General features: G+C 50.7%; 1 protein-coding gene across 3 annotated transcripts in view; it reads left to right on the forward strand.

The window, feature by feature from the left end:
- STAT6 (signal transducer and activator of transcription 6) overlaps window positions 1–23,312 on the forward strand; it is a 447,399-nt gene that overhangs the window by 221,851 nt on the left and 202,236 nt on the right. The window contains exon 1 of one of the 3 annotated variants that reach the window (XM_063952432.1): window positions 7,988–8,056. The exons of the other annotated variants lie outside the window; for them this stretch is intronic. Coding sequence (XP_063808502.1) covers window positions 8,047–8,056 — 10 coding nt within the window. The 5' untranslated portion in view covers window positions 7,988–8,046. Of the gene's footprint in view, window positions 1–7,987; window positions 8,057–23,312 lie in introns of those variants that run through there. 3 annotated transcript variants of the gene reach the window in all.

Consider the following 23,312-nt stretch of genomic DNA (forward strand, 5'->3'; position numbering starts at 1 on the left):
CGCTATATGTGTGGATTTCCACGTCTACAGCGGGTAAGTCTCCCTTTCTTCCCTCAGCTGCTCCTGCTCCGAAGAAACCATTTTCTTCACCTACATCACAGCCCTTTCGGACTACGAAGCCCAGAAAGGCCAGGCCATCCAACACCTTCTTTCGGGTAGGTAGGCCCAAGTCCAAGAGACCCGCTACGGCAGGTTCCCAGGAACAGAAACTATTTCAGATACACCAAAGTCCTCCGCATGACGGTGGACTGCTGGTCCCAAAGATGGGGCCGGTGGGAGCGAGACTCAGGCAGTTCAGTCACGTCTGGGTGTCGTCCAGCCTGGATCTCTGGGTGCAAGATATTGTGTCCCAGGGGTACAGGCTGGAATTTCAAAATCCCCCCCCCCCCCCTCACCGATTTTTTCAACTCAGGTTTACTAGCTCTGCTGGCAGACAGGACGGTCCTACAAGCCGCCGTCCAGAAGTTGGTGGAGTCACAAGTCATTGTGCCCGTACCACCTCATATGCACAACAAGAGTTACTATTTGAACCTTTTCGTGGTACCGAAACCGGATGGTTCGTTCAGGCCCATTCTGAACCTAAAGTCACTAAACCCTTTCTGAAGGAGTTCAAGTTCAAAATGGAGTCTCTAAGAGAGGTGATATCAAGTCTCGAGGGGGAATTCCTGGTATCCCTGGATATCAAGGATGCGTACCTCCACATTCTGATCTGGCTGCCGCATCAGGCGTATCTCTGCTTTGCCTTGTTGGACTGTCATTTCCAGTTCCAGGCCCTGCCATTCAGCCTCTCAACAGCACCGAGGGTATTCACCAAGGTGATGGCAGAGATGATGGTTCTCCTTCGCAGACAGGGGGTGTACATCATTCCATATCTGGATGATCTGCTGATAAAGGCCTCGTCCAGGGAGAAACTATTGCGGTCCATTGCTCTCACGACCGATCTTCTCAGTGTCCACAGTTGGATTCTGAACCTTCCAAAATCACACTTGGAACCAACCAGGAAGTTGTCCTTTCTGGGGAAGATCCTCGACACGGAAGAACAGAGGGTATTTCTTCCACTGGAAAAAGCGTTGATGATACAAACAATGGTCCGGGATGTCCTGAAGCCAGCCCGGGAAAGATGGTGGCCTCTTACGAGGCTCTCCAGTACGGAAGGTTTCATGCTCGGTCCTTCCAACTGGATCTTCTGGACAAGTTGTCAGGATCTCATCTGCACATGCACCTGAGAATTCGTCTGTCACCAAAGGCCAGGATTTCGCTCCTCTGGTGGCTCCAACTACCTCACCTTCTGGAGGGCCGCAGGTTCGGGATTCAGGACTGGATCCTTCTAACCACGGATGCAAGCCTCCAGGGCTGGGGCACAGTCACTCAAGGGGAGACCTTCCAAGGAAGGTGGTCAATTCTGGAAATCGGCCTTCCAATCAACATTCTGGAATTAAGAGCCGTATACAACGGTCTTCTTCAAGCGGCCCATCTTCTTAGAAATCGGGCCATTCAAGTGCAGTCGGACAACGCAACAACAGTGGCTTACATAAAGCGACAGAGCGGAACGAAGGGGGTCATTCCGAGTTGTTTGCTCGTTAGTTTTTTTCGCAACGGAGCGATTTGTCGCAAACTGCGCATGCGCAATGTTCGCAGTGCGCCTGCTCCAAGTAAATTAGCACAAAAGTTTGGTATTTTACTCACGGCCTAACAAAGATTTTTCATCGTTCTGGTGATCGGAGTGTGATTGACAGGAAGTGGGTGTTTCTGGGCGGAAACTGGCCGTTTTATGGGAGTGTGCGGAAAAACGCAGGCTTTTCAGGGAAAAATGCGGGAGTGGCTGGAGAAACGGGGGAGTGTCTGGGCGAACGCTGGGTGTGTTTGTGACGTCAAACCAGGAACGAAACTGACTGAACTGATCGCAGTGTAGTAGTAAGTCTCGAGCTACTCAGAAACTGCTAAGAAATTTCTATTCGCAATTCTGCTAATCTTTCGTTCGCAATTCTCCTAAGCTAAGATACACTCCCAGAGGGCGGCGGCTTAGCGTGTGCAATGCTGCTAAAAGCAGCTAGCGAGCGAACAACTCGGAATGAGGGCCGAAGAGCAGAGCTGCCATGGCGGAGGTAACAAGAATCCTCCTTTGGGCAGAAAAACAAGCGTTGGCGCTGTAAGCAACCTTCATTCCGGGAGTAGACAACTGGGAAGCAGACTTCCTCAGCAGACACGATCTCCATCCGGGGGAGTGGGGTCTCCATCCGGAGGTGTTCAAAGACATAACAGACCTTTGGGGATTACCCCAAATAGACATGATGGCCTCTCGTCACAACAAGAAGCTTCGGCGTTATTGTTCCAAGTCGAGGGACCCACAGGCAGTGGCAGTGTATGCCCTGGTGTCTCCGTGGGTGTTCCAGTCAGTGTACGTGTTTCCACCACTCCCACACATCCCAAGAATCCTAAAGTTCATAAGGAGAACAAGGGTTCAAGCGATCCTCATTGCTCCAGACTGGCCGAGAAGGGCTTGGTACGCGGATCTTCTGGATCTACTGCAAGAAGAGCCGAGGCCCCTTCCTCTTCGAGAGGACCTGCTGCAGCAGGGGCCGTTCGCCTATCAGGACTTACCACGGCTACGTTTGATGGCATGAAGGTTGAATGCCTGATACTAGCTCGGAAGGGCATTCCGAACAAAGTTATTCCTACCCTGATACAGGCTAGGAAAGGAGTAACGTCTAAACATTACCATCGTATTTGGAAAAAATATGTGTCTTGGTGTGAGTCCAAGAGGTTTCCTACGGTGGAGTTTCAACTGGGATGGTTTCTCCTCTTCCTGCAAGAAGGAGTGGATATGGGCCTTAGGTTGGGATCTGTGAAGGTCCAGATTTCGGCCCTATCCATTTTCTTCCAGAAAAAATTGGCTGCCCTCCCTGAGGTTCAGACCTTTTTGAAGGGAGTTCTTCACATCCAGCCTCCCTTTGTACCGCCTATGGCGCCATGGGATCTTAACGTGGTGTTGCAGTTTCTCCAGTCAGACTGATTTGAGTCTCTGCAAGAGGTAGAGGTCAAGTTTCTGACGTGGAAGGCTGTCACTTTGTTGGCCTTAGCTTCTGCTAGACGTGTGTCGGAGTTGGGGGCTTTGTCGTGTAAGAGCCCCTACTTGATCTTTCATGAAGATAGAGCTGAGCTCCGGACACGTCAGCATTTTCTGCCGAAGGTTGTGTCGGCATTTCATATCAACCATCCTATTGTGGTGCCAGTTGCTACTGACTCCTCAATTTCATCTAAGTGTTACGTTCACTGTACTTGGTTCTCCTGGAACTGGGTGGATGAGCCCCAAGTACACGAACGTAATGCTGGAGTGGGAATTGAGTTCAGCAGCAACCCCTACAGAACCCTGAATCCGTTGTTCCACCCGCATGGTCAGTCTACGCCTGCAAGACTATGTTTGCTTGGGCCCACAGCAGCCGCGTTTGAAGGGCGGATTATGTCTGCCCAACTCCGATGCCCCCCGGTCTTAGTTGGAGACAAGGCGTAAACTGAGACGGGGCGAGAACAAGGGGAACCTCTAACTAAACAGAAACCCGAATTAGGGGCAACTACAGAACTCAAACAAAAGTATGTGTGGCTCAGCCGCCAAGACAAACAACAACAACAACAAAGGAAATGCTGTCCACACGCCGACACAATACTGTTGTGTACTGGTGGTGACAGCATACGCAGAACCCTCTGCAGAAAATACCAAAGGAAAATAACGGACAGATACAGCCAAGGCCGTAAGGTGCGGCAAAGCCGCTACTCACAACACCGGTGCTAATACAGGCAGGTGAACGGGATCCCCGAGACCGCAGGCACAGGCTCACAGGAATGGAAAGCTGGAAGAATTCCAACAACAGGCCACAGGACACCAGGACTCAGGATTACAGGATGCAATACTGGACAAGACACTAATCAGGAACATACAGGTATCTTAACAGAACGTCTATCACCAGCACAGAACTGCAGAGTTAGCTAGGTAATAAGGGAACACGCCCCAATCAGGATGGCTGGAAGCCAGGCACAAAGTAATTGCACAAACACCTGCAGATGAGAATTAACCCATAGAAAACAGGCTGCAATTACACAGACTCACCACCGGCGGCCAACAAGAGTCTTCTAAACAGGTACAGGGGAAATCCTGGCATGTAAAACAGAACTATAATACAAAATACATGAACAGAAAGTAACAGGAATGAACCACTGCTTGTGGTTCATAACAGTACCCTCTCCTTAAGGGTGAAACTCCGGACACCCCATAAAAGCCAAGGGGAACAGAAACAGAAGAATAACATAAAATACATAACCAAAATGCAAAACAGGATTGAGCCACTACCGTGGCTCATAACACTAAGTCCTTAGATGTGGTAAGGGCTCTGAAGACCTATGTGAAGAGGACTGCTCGTCACAGAAAATCGGACTCTCTTTTGTCCTATATGATCCCAAGAAAATTGGGTGTCCTGCTTCTAAGCATCTCTTGCTGGATCAGGTTCACTATCCAGCATGCGCGTTCCAGTGGCGCACCCAGGGGGGGTTTCCGAGTACCCAGAAACCCCCCTCCACTAAAAAAAAAAAAATTTTTTTTTTTTTTTTTTTTTTTTTAGCTGCATGAGTATTATTAATGACTGTCTAGCATCCTCTGCAGCCTGCTGTCTTCCTGGTGGCACTTGCAAGTGCAATAAAAGTTTACTTTATTTTAATTATAGTACATATATATCCATGTGCCTACATATATACACATGTATATACATACATACATACATACATACATACAAACACACACACGCATATGATATATATATACATGTGTATATATATATGTGTACTGCATGTGTGTGTGTATATATATATATATATATGTATGCATGTTTAATATGCTATGTATATGTGTATATGGGTTCACTACGATCTCCCGGCGGCCGGCCTCCCGGCAACCAGCATATCGGCGCCGGGAGGCCGGCCGCCGGCTTACCAACAGTGTGGCAAGCGCAAATGAGCCCCTTGCAGGCTCGCTGCGCTCGCCACGCTACGTGCGCCACACTATTCTATTCTCCCTCCAGGGGGGTCGTGGACCCCCACGAGGTAGAATAAGTGTCGATATGCCGGCGGTCAGGCTCCCGTCGCCGGTATGCTGGTCGCCGGGAGCCCGACCGCCGGCATACTGAAGACCACCCGTGTATATGTATATATGTATATATATATGTGTGTGTGTGTGTAGATATATGTATATATATATATGTGTAGATATATATATATACACACACACACAGACACACTAGTTTTACGGACCCAGCATATACTGGGTCACCTCAGTCCCCACCCCCGTGATTGGCTCCGCCCAGTTCTGGAAACCCCCCCATGCAAATCCTGCGTTTGCCACTGCGTTCTACAGCGGGATGGCCGTGTCCTAAGTCTGTTAAGGCCCACTCTACTCGTAAGGTGGGGTCTTCCTGGGCGGCTGCCCGGGGTATCTCGGCATTACAACTTTGCCGAGCAGCAACTTGATCTGTGTCGAACATGTTTGCAAAGTTCTACAAGTTCGATACTTTGGCCTCTGATCTGAAGTTCAGTCAATCGGTTTTGCAGGAGCCTCCGCGCTCTCCCTCCCGTTCTGGGAGCTTTGGTACATCCCCATGGTACTAATGTGGACCCCAGCATCCTCTAGGACGTAAGAGAAAATAGGATTTTAATTACCTACCGGTAAATCCTTTTCTCGTAGTCCGTAGAGGATGCTGGGCGCCCGCCCAGCGCTTCGTTTTCCTGCAGTTGTTATCTGGTTCAGTACAACTTTGTTATTAGTTATGTACTACATTATTACTTGGTAATGTTTCAGCTGTTGCTGAAGTTTTTTCAAGCTCGTTAGCTTGATGTGCCTTGTATGTGTGAGCTGGTATGAATCTCGCCACTATCTGTGTATAATCCTTCTCTCGAAGATGTCCGTCTCCTCGGGCACAGTTTCTAGACTGAGTCTGGTAGGAGGGGCATAGAGGGAGGATCCAGCCCACACTCTCAAGCTCTTAAAGTGCCGATGGCTCCTGGTGAACCCTTCTATACCCCATGGTACTAATGTGGACCCCAGCATCCTCTACGGACTACGAGAAAAGGATTTACCGGTAGGCAATTAAAATCCTATGTTCTCTGCCCCTGGAGAGAAAGCTGAGCGGGACCCGGCTCCAGTGATCAGCTCTGTGTGTCCGATGCCACACAAGCTGATCACAGTGTAAAAAGGGGAAAAAAAAACATACTCACCTGTCCAGGGAGCCGGTGTCCGCTGCTCCGGTGAGCGCTGCTGAGTGCCGGGTCCCCCACGTGCTGCAATGTGACCCCGGTGCAGAAAAGTGACGCTGCAAAGCGACAGCGCACTTTACAGCACCAGAGGTCACCACAGCACACAGGATCCGGCAGCCCAGCAGAAGCAGTGCAGACCGGCTCCCTGGACTGGTAAGTATATTGATCTGCTGGGGGTGGGTCCACGGCGTGCGGAGTAGTCGTGATAAGGGGGGTTGACCGGGCGGCGATGTCGGCGGGCGCGGCGCATGCGCAGCAGGACATCTGGGTATTTTTTCTGAAAAATACCCTGATGATGCTGCGGAGTGTCATCGCAGTGACAGAGCTTGACCGCAAGTTCTGTCCCTGTATGCGATAATTGATACAGTATTTTCTTTCAATATTCTGGACGCCTTCAGTGGATCTCTCATATTGAGCACACATCGATATACCTAGATAACACAAGTGATTTACCTTACAATAGGTGTACACGCGCATGATCAGTAAAGATAATAGTGTATTATACACTCATAATGAAAGTAATATTCTTTCAATAGGTATACATGTGTATGATTCATGAATACCACATACATCAGTGAAGCAATATTATTGCAAATCCTCTTTCCATTGCATGAACTGGTGCTGCAACAAGTGTTGCTCTTGTGTTACATTAGTCTTAGGACATTTTGCAACATCTTTTCTTTCTATCTCTAAGTAAATGTGGACTGAAATATACTCACTTTGTGCCTATACTTGTAAATAATCATCATTGCAGTATCTCAGTACATCTTTTAATTGACTCCACCACTATACGGGGCATATTCTGATGACCCTGGACTTATGTTAAGGCAGCGTTACTGGTGTATCCAGAACGCAGTACGCAAGGAGATACACAGCATTTTGTATTATAAGGCACCAGTGGTATAACACATTTTTTATGTCTCAACCACCAGTACCATTGGAGTTAATGCTCTCTATTTAAGAGCAACTCACTTGTATATTACTATCAGTTGGGAAAGAGGCCCTTATTATATTATATTTTCCACTGTATCCGCGTACCAGAGGCAGTGTCCCTCTTTCAACACGATATCAAATATATCTAGGACTGGCAAACATCACCCAGTCTATATCCTGAGTGGCTATTATCTCACACATAAATAATTATACTAGTTGCAGGAGTTATTGTGGTGACCCCACTTTTTAAGAATCTGTCTCACACTTTCTTTTTTCTATTTTCACGTATGTGTTTGTATATGTCATGTTTTTAACCTCTATATTTTGCTGTATGTGTCCTACGACAAGGACCTTCTTAATATTAATAAAAGTAATAAAAGTTACGCTTTATTTTTGACAATCAACCCAATTAATGGATATAGTGCACCCAACTCAACAACCGTCTTTCTAGTTCTCTTTATATGTTTTGAATCCTGTGAAGAGACCTGAAAAACATGAACTGTTGGGGGTACTTGAGGACCACGGTTGAGAACTACTGATCTACTCCATTGCTGAGCTGACCTATGTATCCAGTGTTTATCCATTCCACTCCAGTGCTGCTGACTGAGCTGACTGATCTGTTATGTCCATTCACTCATGAACCTCTCCAAGAGGGACAAAAAGCTCTGCTTCTGGACTTTTCTAATAATTTATGATTGCCGGCACCTGTTATGAACAGGTTAATAGATAAGACAGGTGTTTCAGCAGAAGTGATGGCAATCATACATTTAGAAGGAATTCCAGGAGCAGTGCATTCTGTCCCTCCTGGAGAAGGTCATGTTGGGAGGTATGCTATTGGACGGTTTAAACCATTAAAAAAAACAGTACTGTACCAGCCAAAAATGTACAGTTGTAGTAGTATTAGCAACCGGGTTACCAAGGCAACCATCTTGCAGCATGGGAGGTATCAAACATGCGGGATCCGGTCTGAAGATCGACAGTGTCTAGGTCGACAATGTTTAGGTCGACCACTATATGTCGACAGTCACTAGGTCGACATGGATGGAAGGTCGACAGGGTTTCTAGGTCGACATGTGCTAGGTCGACAGGTCTAAAGGTCGACATGAGTTTTTCACATTTTTTTTTTCATACTTAACGATCCACGTGGACTACGATTGGAACGGTAAAGTGTGCCGAGCGAAGCGAAGGCACCATGCCCGAAGCATGGCGAGCGAAGCGGTGCACTAATTTGGGATCCCGGTCACTTTATGAAGAAAACGACACCAAAAAATATATAAAATCCTCATGTCGACCTTTAGACCTGTCGACCTAGCACATGTCGACCTAGAAACCCTGTCGACCTTCCATCCATGTCGACCTAGTGACTGTCGACCTATAGTGGTCGACCTACACATTGTCGACCTAGACACTGTCGATAAAACGAACCACACCCCAAACATGCAACATGACTTCTTGCTGTTTGCCCTTACTGCATCCTCCCTGAATGATTACTATGGATCATACTGGATGCAATACAGGGCTGAATTGAAGTGTGCGCTTTAATCTGATGGTTACAGAAACATAGCAAGGAAAGGCATCTCACAGAGGAACAAGAAGGATCTTAAAAGTAATTATGTTTATTGTCTCAAATAGTTGTTCAATAAGAAGGTAGTGATGTTTTACATCAGGCATGTCCAAACTGCAGCCCTCCAGCTGTTGTGAAACTACATATCCCAGCATGCCCTGACACAGTTTTGCTGTCAGAGAATGCTAAAGCTGTGTCAGGGCATGCTGAGATGTGTAGTTTCTCAACAGCTGGAGGGTCGCAGTTTGGACATGCCTGTTTTACATGGTGGCTGCTAATTTTTAACACACAGGTCAGGGTAAGTAATCCTCAGCACCTGTAACCAATACAGACTGATCCCCTCATCTGTACAAATGGATGTATTTGTACCGTACATGCCTGCTCTCCCAGAAAGTTTGGGAGACTCCCAAATTCCTAAATCACATCATCACGGCCCGACCCCCTCTTTACAATGCCTGTAACCACTGCACTTAGCCATACCTCCCAAGATTTTAAAGTGAGGGAGAGGGACACCTGTGAGCGCCCGCCCGAAAAGGAGGCGTAGCCTGTGGGAAAGAGGTGTGGCTTCATAGGAGGGCCCGCGATCGTGAGCCATGCCCCTGTTTTCGTCACTGAGGGGGCATGCCCTGCGCTCTTTGAGCTGCTGGCATGCCCCCTCTCCCTCTGTCTCCAGTGAATAGATGCTGTGCGCATGCGCACAGCGTCTATTATCCGCTGCTCTGCTATGCAGAGCAGCAGTGACAGAAGCCTCCCAACTGCCCCCCAACCACGGGACACTGCGGTCCGCCGGTGGGACAGCGGGACAGTCCCAAAAAAACGGGACTGTCCCGCGAAAATCGGGACAGTTGGGAGGTATGACATAGCTGTACACCTGACTGACCCCCATCCGCAGTCCCCTCACACCACCGACCTGGCAGCTGAAAAGTCAGCATGTATGGTACAAATGTTTTGCTTGTTTTTCATCTTTAGAAACTATAGGTAGGCCAAACTGTTTAACACAAACCAGTTCAGCTTATTGTTTTGGTTTTTTTTTTTTTTGTTTACTTGACTTTTTTCTGGTTCCTTCAGAAAGCATTAAATGGTTACAGAGAGAAAGCGATAATTATCTTGTTTCCTTGAGGTGTAGATGTTTAATTCTAAGATATCATTGTTTAATATATATTTTTTCATACATGATTCTTTTATTATTTGAGATATGGTAACTTGCCAACTGATTGTGTCAGTGTTTATACTGCAGATGTCTGCTGTAGCTGATACAAATCTACTACTGACATAGTATACTGCTTGGCTGTGCCGTATAGATTCCATTTGGATTTCTTTATCTTTTAGTGTATCTTGAAACATAGTTTCCTACCGTCCCTCATTCTGCAGGAGACTCCCTGAAACAGTAGCAATCTCCCTAACTCCCTGAATAGTCCATCAATCTCCCTGATTACACCTCATCCCTATTATGTAGCTGTCACACTGTTGGGGGGGAAATCAGAAATATAAACATTCAAATGGGATCATTAGTGCCATTTCCCTGTATTGGTTATAAGGCACATTGATCCCTACACGCATTTTAAATATGGTTACTTGTGGCCACTTACAGTATATGGAAGCTCTTGTACAACACAATACACAAACAAATTCTGCAAAATAGCACTGTCTTTTCTTCAACAAATAGATATTACTAACTTTGCGGCTCATTTACATTTGGACAGTGTTGGACTGAGGCATGAAGGCCCCACCGGGGAAATGCAGTTATAGGGGCCCATACTTAGGGGTGTGGCCAGCCTACAAAGGGTGTGTCCAGCCTCCACAGAGGCTTAAATTACACAATAGTTTAGTGCAGTGTAATGCAACATATCTACCATCTCCTATATAATAGCCCAGATATGTGACTTTGTGACTCCGCCCAGCGTTAGCAAATGAGTCACAGTCACAGATCTGGGTGGCTGGATGCAGGCCAGGAACAGTCCCCTCCCTTGGTCCGCCCATCCCTGCCCAGTCCCCTCTCAATCTCCGCCCACTCCCCGTACACTCCCTGCACCCTGGTGACACTGCAGCCGGTGACTGCTCAGCTGCCGCACAGTCCGGAGGAGAATGCCGTGGACGACCACTGACTGCCGCCCCCGCCCCCCTCCCACCCGCGGCACCCACAGCCTTCACAACATCCGCACCCCCCACCCCTCCCCCACCCATAGCAGTCACATCTGCAGCACCATCCCCACCCCTCCCCCATCTGTGGCAATCCCGCCCCTCCCCCACCCGCGGCACTCCCACCCCCTCCCCCCACCCATAGCACCCACATCTGCAGCACCCTCCACCCCTCCCCCACCCGCGGCACTCCCGTCCCTCCTTTCCCACACCCGCGACATTCCCACCCCCTCCCTCACCCATAGCACCCACAACTGCCGCACCCCCCACCTCTCCCCCACCCGTGGCACTCCCGCCCCTCCCCCACCAGCAGCAGATGCCCCTCCCCCACCCACGGCATTCCCGCCCCTCCCCCACCCGCAGCAAACGCCCCTCCCCCACCCACGGCACTCCCTCCCCCACCCGTAGCACCCACACCTGCAGCACCACCCGCCGCACTCCCGCACCCTCCCCCATCCGCAGCACCCCCCGCCCCTCCCCCACCCGTGGCACACACAGCACCCACCACATCTGTCCCGCACCCACGGTACACGCCCCTCCCCCACCCACACCACTCCCGCCTCCTCCCCCACCCGTAGCACCCACAAACCGCGCCCCCCCCTCCTCTCACACCCGTGGCACCCCCTCCCCTCCCCCACCCCGTACCCACCTCTCCCCCCCCTGCACCTTCCCCACCCACGGCACCCACAGCATCCACCACATCTGCCCCCCACTCGCGGCACACGCCCCTCCCCCGCCCGCTGCACTCCCTCCCCCACCCATAGCACCCCCACCCCCATACCCACCTCACCCCCCCGCTACACCCCCGCACCCTCCACCCCACCTGCCCCTCCCCCACCCGCTGCACCCACAGCATCCACCACATCCCCCCCACCCACGGCACATGCCCCTCCCCCACCCATAGCTAACACCACCCCTCCCCCACCCGCAGCACCCTCATACCCACCTCTCCCCCCATACACCACCGCTCCCTCCACCCTTCCTGCCCCGCCCCTCCCCCACCCGCGGCACCCACAGCATCCACCACATTCGCCCCCCACCCGCAGTACTCCCGCCCCCTCCCCCACCCATAGCACCCACACCCGCAGCACCCCCTCCCCTGCCCGCATCGCATCCAGACCCCACCACAACCCCGCAGCTGCACCTTCCCCACCCCCATACCCACCTCTCCCCCGCACCCTCCACCCCACCCGCACCTCCCCCACCCGCGGCACCCACAGCATCCACCACATCCGCCCCTCCCCCGCGTGCTGCACTCCTGCCCTCTCCTCCACCCGCAGCACCTTTGCACCCACCCCACCCCCATACCCACCTCTCCCCCCCACTACACCCTCGCACCCTCCACCCCACCCGCGGCACCTACCACATCCATCCCCCACCCACAGCACACACCCCTCCCCCACCCGTAGCACCCACAACCCGCGGCACCCCCTGCCCCTCCCCCACCCGCTGCACTCCTCCCCGCACCATAAAACCCGCCCGCCCCTCCCGCGGCACCCACTGTATCCACCACATCCGCCCCCCACCCGCGACATCCGCCTCGCACCCCCTACCCCACCCGTAGCACCCGCAGCACCCCCCACCCCTCCCACACCCACGGCACTCCCGCCCCCACCCGCAGCACCCCCCACCCCTCCTCCACCCACGGCACCCACCACATCCGTCCCTCGTACATACCCCCCCACCCGCAGAATTCCCGCCCCCTCCCCCACCCGTATCACCCACAACCCGCAAACCCACCCGCCCCTCCCCACACCCGCACCTTCCCAACCTCTCCCCCCCGCTACACCCCCGCACCCTCCCCTCCCCCAACCCATCCCCATACCCACCTCTCACCCCCCCTGCACCTCCCCCCCTGCGGCACACACAGCATCCACCACATCCGCCCCCACCCACGGCACATGCCCCTCCCACACCCGCAGCACCCACCACCCTTCCCCCACCCGCGGCATCCCCGCACCCCCATACCCACCTCTCCCGCCTGCTACACCCCCGCATCCTCCACTCCACCTGCCGCACCAACAGCATCCACCACATCTGCCCCCCAACCGCTGCACATGCCCCCTCCCACCCACAGCATCCACCACATCCCCCTCCCACCCGCGGCACTCCCACTTCCACCCCACCCGTAGCACCCAAACCCGCAGCACCCCCTCCCCCTCCACTGCCCACAGCACATCCGGACCCCCACCACACCCCCGCAGCCGCCACTCCCCCAACCACAGCACCTCCGGCCCCCTCCCCCACCCACATCATCTATAGACACCATCCCCCATTCGTGGACCTACCACACCTCCCCGACCCGCAGCACCTCCGGACCCTATCCACGGCTCCCCTGCAGCCACCCCTCCACCCGCAGCACTTCTAGAACCTATCACCCAACCTCACCCCCCCTGCAACCCCAGCTCCCCAAACACCCCCCCACTACATCGCCGCTCCCCCATGCACACCACCTACAGAACCCCTCCTTCATCCACAGCCCCCCGCACCCACCCCTCCCCCACCAACAGCATCTACACTCCCCTTCCGCACCCGCACCTCCCCCACCCGCAGCACCTCTAGACCCCCTCCCCCATCCGCGCCCCCTCCACACCTACGCCTCCCCCACCCACAGCACCTCTGCACCCTTTCCGCCATCCGTGCCACTGCACCCACCCCTCCACCACCCGCAACACCTCTGGACCCCCTCCCACACCCACCCCTCCACCACACGTAGCACCTCGGACACCATCCGCAGCCGCTACAAGTGATTCCCTGAATCGGGGTGATCAGCGGCATGGATAGGCACCTCCACCTCACTGAACCCACCCTCTTTCCAAACCCCCCACACACACACTGAACTTCTGTGAGTATAGTTGGTACCAATGGACATTGGATTAATAAAAAAAAAGTAATACTGTGGCCATTATGTGTCTAAGCGACACTGCTACCTGTGGCCATTGTGTATAAGTGGCACAGCTCCCTGTGGTCACTGTGTGTATACGCGGCTTTGGTACCAGTGGCCATTGGGTGTATAAGTGACACTGCTACCTGTGGCCATTGTGTGTATAAGCGCCACTGCTACCTGTGGCCATTGTTTGTATAAGTGGTGCTGCTACCTGTGGCCAGTGGGGTATATTTACTAAGATTCGTAATTTCCGAAAATAGGTCAAAGTTCAATCACGAATGACATCGGCAGTGTAAAACTGCAACTTTTTGAATTGATTACGACTAATTTACTAAGCTGTCGTATTCGTATTTTTCTTTGCTTCCGATGTCGATGTCATTCGTGTTTTTTTACCTAATTTGACGGCAGTGATTAGCAAAACACTGCCGTTTTTTTTTACAATCAATCTCGGCCGGATCTGTGTGATCCGTGCTGGGGTTCGTATTTTTTTTTTTTTTAAATTAAACAAAGTAAAATCCTAAAAAAAATTGCGTGGGGTCCCCCCTCCTAAGCATAACCAGCCTCGGGCTCTTTGAGCCGATCCTGGTTGCAGAAATATGGGAAAAAAAATGACAGGGGTTCCCCCATATTTAAGCAACCAGCATCGGGCTCTGCGCCTGGTCCTGGTCCCAAAAATACGGGGGACAAAAAGAGTAGGGGTCCCCCGTATTTTTAAAACCAGCACCGGGCTCCACTAGCTGGACAGATAATGCCACAGCCGGGGGTCACTTTTATACAGCGCCCTGCGGCCGTGGCATCAAAAATCCAGCTAGTCACCCCTGGCCGGGGTACCCTGGGGGAGTGGGGACCCCTTCAATCAAGGGGTCCCCCCCCCCAGCCACCCAAGGGCCAGGGGTGAAGCCCGAGGCTGTCCCCCCCCATCCAATGGGCTGCGGATGGGAGGGCTGATAGCCTTTGTTGTAAAATAAAAGATATTGTTTTTAGTAGCAGTACTACAAGTCCCAGCAAGCCTCCCCCGCATGCTTGTACTTGGAGAACCACAAGTACCAGCATGCGGCGGAAAAACGGGCCCGCTGGTACCTGTAGTACTACCACTAAAAAAATACCCAAAAAAACACAAGACACACACACCGTGAAAGTATAATTTTATTACATACATACACACATACATACATACTTACCTTATGTTCCCACGCAGGTCGGTCCTCTTCTCCAGTAGAATCCAAGGGGTACCTGTTGAAGAAATTCTACTCACCAGATCCAGTGGTCCAGGCTCCTCGGCAAATCCAGGGATAATCCACGTACTTGAATAAAACAAAAAAAACGGCTGCCCGACCACGAACTGAAAGGTGACCCATGTTTGCACATGGGTCACCTTTCCACGAATGCCAGAAACCCACTTTGCCTTCTGGCTAAGTAGGTTTCTTCAGCCAATCAGGGAGTGCCACGTTGTAGCACTCTCCTGATCAGCTGTGTGCTGCTGTCCTCACTGACAGGCAGCACGCAGCAGTGTTACAATGTAGCGCCTATGCGCTACATTGTAACCAATGATGGGAACTTTCTGCTCAGCGGTGACGTCACTTTAGGTCAACCGCAGGGCAGAAAGTTCCCATCATTGGTTACAATGTAGCGCATAGGCGCTACATTGTAACACTGCCGCGTGCTGCCTGTCAGTGAGGACAGCAGCACACAGCTGATCAGGAGAGTGCTACAACGTGGCACTCCCTGATTGGCTGAAGAAACCCACTTAGCCAGAAGGCAAAGTGGGTTTCTGGCATTCGTGGAAAGGTGACCCATGTGCAAACATGGGTCACCTTTCAGTTCGTGGTCGGGCAGCCGTTTTTTTTGTTTTATTCAAGTACGTGGATTATCCCTGGATTTGCCGAGGAGCCTGGACCACTGGATCTGGTGAGTAGAATTTCTTCAACAGGTACCCCTTGGATTCTACTGGAGAAGAGGACCGACCTGCGTGGGAACATAAGGTAAGTATGTATGTATGTAATAAAATTATACTTTCACGGTGTGTGTGTGTCTTGTGTTTTTTTGGGTATTTTTTTAGTGGTAGTACTACAGGTACCAGCGGGCCCGTTTTTCCGCCGCATGCTGGTACTTGTGGTTCTCCAAGTACAAGCATGCGGGGGAGGCTTGCTGGGACTTGTAGTACTGCTACTAAAAACAATATCTTTTATTTTACAACAAAGGCTATCAGCCCTCCCATCCGCAGCCCATTGGATGGGGGGGGACAGCCTCGGGCTTCACCCCTGGCCCTTGGGTGGCTGGGGGGGGGGGGGACCCCTTGATTGAAGGGGTCCCCACTCCCCCAGGGTACCCCGGCCAGGGGTGACTAGCTGGATTTTTGATGCCACGGCCGCAGGGCGCTGTATAAAAGTGACCCCCGGCTGTGGCATTATCTGTCCAGCTAGTGGAGCCCGGTGCTGGTTTTAAAAATACGGGGGACCCCTACTCTTTTTGTCCCCCGTATTTTTGGGACCAGGACCAGGCGCAGAGCCCGATGCTGGTTGCTTAAATATGGGGGAACCCCTGTCATTTTTTTTCCCATATTTCTGCAACCAGGATCGGCTCAAAGAGCCCGAGGCTGGTTATGCTTAGGAGGGGGGACCCCACGCAATTTTTTTTGGCAAAAAAAAGCACTTTCCAACCCCTTCCCACTGATATACATGCACGGATCTCATGGATCCCTGCATGCATCTCAAATCACGAATAAAAAAAGCAGGTCTGTTTTTTTTTAGGACTTTTTTACGAATTGTAATTTTTCACGGCAGTGTTTTGGTTTTTTTTGCTTTGCACTTCTTAGTAAATGACCGAGATTCATACTTAAACAGGCGTAATTTGACCGATGGTGTATTCATTCGTAATTTTTTACCTGAACTAGAAAAAAATTACGAATGCCCTCATCACTGCCGTGATTAGTGTTTAGTAAATGACCGAGATTGACCGAGATGACACTTTGATGAAAAAACGGCATCTCGGTCAAAATCGGGAGCTTAGTAAATATACCCCAGTGTGTGTATAAGTGACACTGCTACCAGTGGCCATTGTGTGTATAAGCGGTGCTGCTAAAAGTGGCCATTGTGTGTATAAGTGGTGCTGCTACCTGTGGCCATTGTGTGTATAAGCGGCTCAGCTACCTGTGGCCACTGTGTGTATAAGTGCCTCTGTTACCTATGGGAATTGTGTGTAGAAGTGGCACTGTTACCGGGGTCCATTGTGTGTATAAACTGCATTGCTACCTGTGGGCACGTTGTGTATCAACGTCTCTGCTACCTGTGGGCACTGTGTGTATCAACATCTCTGCTACCTGTGGGCACTGTGTGTATCAGCGGCTCGGCTACCTGTGGGCACTGTGTGTATAAGCGGCTCTGCTACCTGTGGGCACTGTGTGTATAAGCGGCACTGCTATCTGTGGATATTGTGTGTATAAGCTGCCCTGCTACCTCTGGCCACTGTGTGGATACGTGGCTCTGATACCTCTGGCCACTGTGTGGATAAGCTGTGCTGCTACCTGTGGGCACTGTGTGTATAAGCGGCTCTGCTACCTGTGGGTATTGTGTGTATAAGCGGCTCTGCTACCTGTGGGTATTGTGTGTATAAGCGGCTCTGCTACCTGTGGGTATTGTGTGTTTAAGCTGCCCTGCTACCTCTGGCCACTGTGTGGATACGTGGCTCCGTTACCTGTGGCCATTGTGTGTATAAGCAGCTCAGCCAGCTGTGTCCATTGTGTGTATACGCGGCTCTGATACCTATGGCCCCTGTGTGTATAAGCTGCGCTGCATACACTAGCAGTATATACTACACTATGTTATTCATTGTGCCCTGCGGCCACTCTTTACGCACTCACAAAGGGCTACGCCCCCTTGACAATCGCACGCCCTTCCCCCTTGCAATATTTACCCAATAGCATAAACTTTTTTGCAGGTAAAACTCCATATAATAACAATTAAAGCACATCTGAAGCCCGTGCAGGGGTTAACGGGTCGTAGCCTCTTGCAACGGTATTTTCTGTCTACCACCTTCCCTCTATTTATCCTCTCCATACCACCCTGACTCTCCCTATCCTTTACCGATCGCACCGCGTTTCTGTACATTTCCTTTCTCCCCCCCCCCCCCCCCCCCCCTTACGCCTCTCTATCTTTTCTCAACCGGACACCATTTCTGTATGCCCTCTATACTGCCCTGTGTTTCTGATTCTGTTATCTACCGGCCGGCGTATGTCCAAAGGTGTGCAGGGGTTAACGGGGCGTAGCCCCAAACGACGGTGTGAAGAGCGCCCGTAGGGCGCGATGAATCACCTAGTATATAATACAAGTGCACAGTCTAGAACCAGATCCCTAGAGGAAGGATTGGGTCCTCAGGCAGTGGGGCCTACCGGTGGTTTCCCTGGTACCCCTGTGGGCCAGTCCAACCCTGCATTTGGATGTAAGTCATTTTTATGACACACCTCTCAGATGTAACAGTACATGTCCGCACTTATAGGTGTTACTTTCACAATCTCCCTGAAATGCTTTTCAAAAGTAGGCAGTATGATCTTGAAATAAGTATGTTTATAGTGCACTTTTCATCTGTTTTACTGATCAATCTCTTTCCTGTTGCTTGGCAATGAATTGACTTTCAAAAGTTTCAATACATTGTGAAATCTAAAAAGCAAAGCCCTTTTTTAATAATAAGAGAAGTTGTTTCCTGAAAAATCACTACCTGATAGATGGCTGGGATATGTAGACATCTGATCTCTGGTGATAAGTTCGCACGGGGATTCAGTATGGGATCCTGGCAATCAGGATCATGGTGGCCAGAATACCGATGCCAGAATCCTGACAGCCAGAATCCCAGCAGCAAGCGCAGCGAGTCCCCTTCCAAGCTCACTATGCTTGCCACACTTTGGGCCCCACGCCACACTATTCTATTCCACCTCGGGTGGTGGCGTGCAACATGACTTCTTGCTGTTTGACCTTGCTGCATCCTCCCTGAATGGTTACTATGGATCATACTGGATGCAATACGGAAATGACAGGGCTGAATTAAAGTGTGCGCTTTAATCTGATGGTTACAGAAACATAGCAAGGAAAGGTATTTCACAGAGGAACAAGTAGGATCTTTTTTTTATTATTATTATTATTATTATCCTTAATTCATATGGCGCCACAAGGGTTCCGCATCGCCCAATTACAGAGTACATATGCATATAATCAAAACAGGAAAACTGTGACTTACAGTTGAAGACAATATAAGATAAGAACAGGGTAACTAAAGCCCAGTACCCATGGGCCGATTAAGGAGAGATGTGTGCTGAGCGAACCGCTCAGCACACATCTCTCCTGCCGCTCAGCACAACGCGATCTGTACTGAGCGTGCGGGGGGAGACGGGGGGGCCGATCACTTCACCCAGCGGGTGAAGTGAGCGACCCGCTAGATTGGCCTAGATTGGCCTGCATTAACGTCCGGATCCCGCTGTGCGCATGCGCACAGCGTCTATTATCCGCTGCTCTGCTATGCAGAGCAGCAGTGACAGAAGCCTCCCAACTGCCCCCCAACCACGGGACACTGCGGTCCGCCGGTGGGACAGCAGGACAGTCCCAAATAAAACGGGACTGTCCTGCGAAAATCGGGACAGTTGGGAGGTATGACATAGCTGTACACCTGACTGACCCCCATCCGCAGTCCCCTCACACCACCGACCTGGCAGCTGAAAAGTCAGCATGTATGGTACAAATGTTTTGCTTGTTTTTCATCTTTAGAAACTATAGGTAGGCCAAACTGTTTAACACAAACCAGTTCAGCTTATTGTTTTTTTTTTTTTTTTTTTGTTTACTTGACTTTTTTCTGGTTCCTTCAGAAAGCATTAAATGGTTACAGAGAGAAAGCGATAATTATCTTGTTTCCTTGAGGTGTAGATGTTTAATTCTAAGATATCATTGTTTAATATATATTTTTTCATACATGATTCTTTTATTATTTGAGATATGGTAACTTGCCAACTGATTGTGTCAGTGTTTATACTGCAGATGTCTGCTGTAGCTGATACAAATCTACTACTGACATAGTATACTGCTTGGCTGTGCCGTATAGATTCCTTTTGGATTTCTTTATCTTTTAGTGTATCTTGAAACATAGTTTCCTACCGTCCCTCATTCTGCAGGAGACTCCCTGAAACAGTAGCAATCTCCCTAACTCCCTGAATAGTCCATCAATCTCCCTGATTACACCTCATCCCTATTATGTAGCTGTCACACTGTTGGGGCGGGGGGGGGGGGGGGGAATCAGAAATATAAACATTCAAATGGGATCATTAGTGCCATTTCCCTGTATTGGTTATAAGGCACATTGATCCCTACATGCATTTTGAAATAAGAATTTACTTACCGATAATTCTATTTCTCGTAGTCCGTAGTGGATGCTGGGGACTCCGTCAGGACCATGGGGCATAGCGGCTCCGCAGGAGACAGGGCACAAAATTAAAAGTTTGACCACTAGGTGGTGTGCACTGGCTCCTCCCCCTATGACCCTCCTCCAAGCCTCAGTTAGGATACTGTGCCCGGACGAGCGTACACAATAAGGAAGGATTTTGAATCCCGGGTAAGACTCATACCAGCCACACCAATCACACTGTACAACTTGAGATCTGAACCCAGTTAACAGCATGATAACAGAGGAGCCTCTGAAAAGATGGCTTCCAACAATAATAACCCGATTTTTGTAACAATAACTATGTACAAGTATTGCAGACAACCCGCACTTGGGATGGGCGCCCAGCATCCACTACGGACTACGAGAAATAGAATTATCGGTAAGTAAATTCTTATTTTCTCTGACGTCCTAAGTGGATGCTGGGGACTCCGTCAGGACCATGGGGATTATACCAAAGCTCCCAAACGGGCGGGAGAGTGCGGATGACTCTGCAGCACCGAATGAGAGAACTCCAGGTCCTCCTTAGCCAGGGTATCAAATTTGTAGAATTTTACAAACGTGTTCTCCCCTGACCACGTAGCTGCTCGGCAGCGTTGTAATGCCGAGACCCCTCGGGCAGCCGCCCAAGGTGAGCCCACCTTCCTTGTGGAGTGGGCATTTACAGATTTTGGCTGTGGCAGGCCTGCCACAGAATGCGCAAGTTGAATTGTGCTACAAATCCAACGAGCAATCGTCTGCTTAGACGCAGGAACACCCAGCTTGTTGGGTGCATACAGTATAAACAGCGAGTCAGACTTTCTGACTCCAGCCGTCCTTGAAATATATATATATATTTTTAAGGCTCTGACAACGTCGAACAACTTGGAGTCCTCCAAGTCGCTAGAAGCCGCAGGCACCACAATAGGTTGGTTCAGGTGAAACGCTGATACCACCTTAGGGAGAAACTGAGGACGCGTCCGCAGTTCTGCCCTGTCCCAATGGAAAATCAGATATGGCTTTTGTACGAAAAAGCCGCCAATTCTGACACTCTCCTGGCCGAAGCCAGGGCCAGTAGCATGGTCACTTTCCATGTAAGATATTTCAAATCCACCGATTTGAGTGGCTCAAACCAATGGGATTTGAGAAATCCCAAAACTACATTGAGATCCCACAGTGCCACTGGAGGCACAACCGGGGCTGTATATGTAGTACTCCTTTGACAAAAGCTTGGACTTCAGGAACTGAAGCCAATTCTTTCTGGAAGAAAATCGACAGGGCCGAAATTTGAACCTTAATGGACCCCAATTTGAGGCCCATAGACAATCCTGTTTGCAGGAAATGTAGGAATCGACCCAGTTGAAATTCCTCCGTCGGAGCCCTCTCCTTCAGGATCCGGCGTTCAACCGCCATGCCGTCAAACGCAGCCGCGGTAAGTCTAGAGGTAGAGTGCACGGATCCTCCGTGCGCATCTCTTGAAGTTCCGGGTACCAAGTCTTTCTTGGCAAAACCGGAGCCACGAGTATCGTTCTTACTCCCCTTCGCCTTATAATTCTCAGTACCTTGGGTATGAGAGGCAGAGGGGGGAACACATACATTGACTGGTACACCCATGGTGTTACCAACGCGTCCACAGCTATTGCCTGAGGGTCTCTTGACCTGGCGCAATACCTGTCCAGTTTTTTGTTGAGGCGGGACGCCATCATGTCCACCTTTGGTTTTTCCCAACGGTTCACAATCATGTGGAAGACTTCTGGATGAAGTCCCCACTCTCCCGGGTGGTGATCGTGTCTGCTGAGGAAGTCTGCTTCCCAGTTGTCCACTCCCGGAATGAACACTGCTGACAGTGCTATCACATGATTTTCTGCCCAGTGAAAAATCCTTTGCAGCTTCTGCCATTGCCCTCCTGCTTCTTGTGTCGCCCTGTCTGTTTACGTGGGCGACTGCCGTGGTGTTGCCCTACTGGATCAACACCGGCTGACCCTGAAGCAGAGGTCTTGCCAGTCTTAGAGCATTGTAAATTGCCCTTAGCTCCAGAATATTTATGTGAAGTGAAGTCTCCAGGCTTGACCACACTCCCTGGAAATTTCTTCCCTGTGTGACTGCTCCCCAGCCTCTCAGGCTGGCATTCGTGGTCACCAGGACCCAGTCCTGAATGCCGAATCTGCGGCCCTCCAAAAAGGTGAGCACTCTGCAACCACCACAGAAGAGACCCCCTTGTCCTTGGAGACGGGGCTATCCGCTGATGCATCTGAAGATGCGATCCGGACCATTTGTCCAGCAGATCCCACTGAAAGGTTCTTGCGTGGAATCTGCCGAATGGAATCGCTTCGTAAGAAGCCACCATTTACCCAGGACTCTTGTGCATTGATGCACTGACACTTTTCCTGGTTTTAGGAGGTTCCTGACTAGCTCGGATAACTCCCTGGCTTTCTCCTCCGGGAGAAAAACCTTTTTCTGAACTGTGTCCAGAATCATCCCTAGGAACAGCAGACGTGTCGTCGGGCTCAGCTGGGATTTTGGAAAATTTAGAATCCACCCGTGCTGTTGCAGCACTACTTGGGTTAGTGCTACACCGGCCTCTAACTGTTCTCTGGATCTTGCCCTTATCAGGAGATCGTCCAAGTAAGGGATAATTAATACGCCTTTTCTTCGAAAAAGAATCATCATTTCGGCCATTACCTTGGTAAAGACCCGGGGTGCCGTGGACAATCCAAACGGCAACGTCTGAAACTGATAGTGACAGTTTTGTACCACGAACCTGAGGTACCCTTGGTTTGAAGGGCAAATTGGGACATGGAGGTAAGCATCCTTGATGTCCAAGGACACCATAAAGTCCCCTTCTTCCAGATTCGCTATCACTGCTCTGAGTGATTTCATCTTGAACTTGAACCTTTGTATGTAAGTGTTCAAAAGATTTCAGACTTAGAATAGGTCTCACCGAGCCGTCCGGCTTCGGTACCACAAACAGCGTGGAATAATACCCCTTTCCTTGTTGTAGTAGGGGTACCTTTACTATTACTTGCTGGGAATACAGCTTGTGAATAGCTTCCAACACCGTCTCCCTGTCGGAGGGAGATGTTGGTAAAGCAG

Source organism: Pseudophryne corroboree, chromosome 2, assembly GCF_028390025.1.
Source record: "Pseudophryne corroboree isolate aPseCor3 chromosome 2, aPseCor3.hap2, whole genome shotgun sequence".
In the NCBI taxonomy this organism is placed as follows: domain Eukaryota; kingdom Metazoa; phylum Chordata; class Amphibia; order Anura; family Myobatrachidae; genus Pseudophryne; species Pseudophryne corroboree.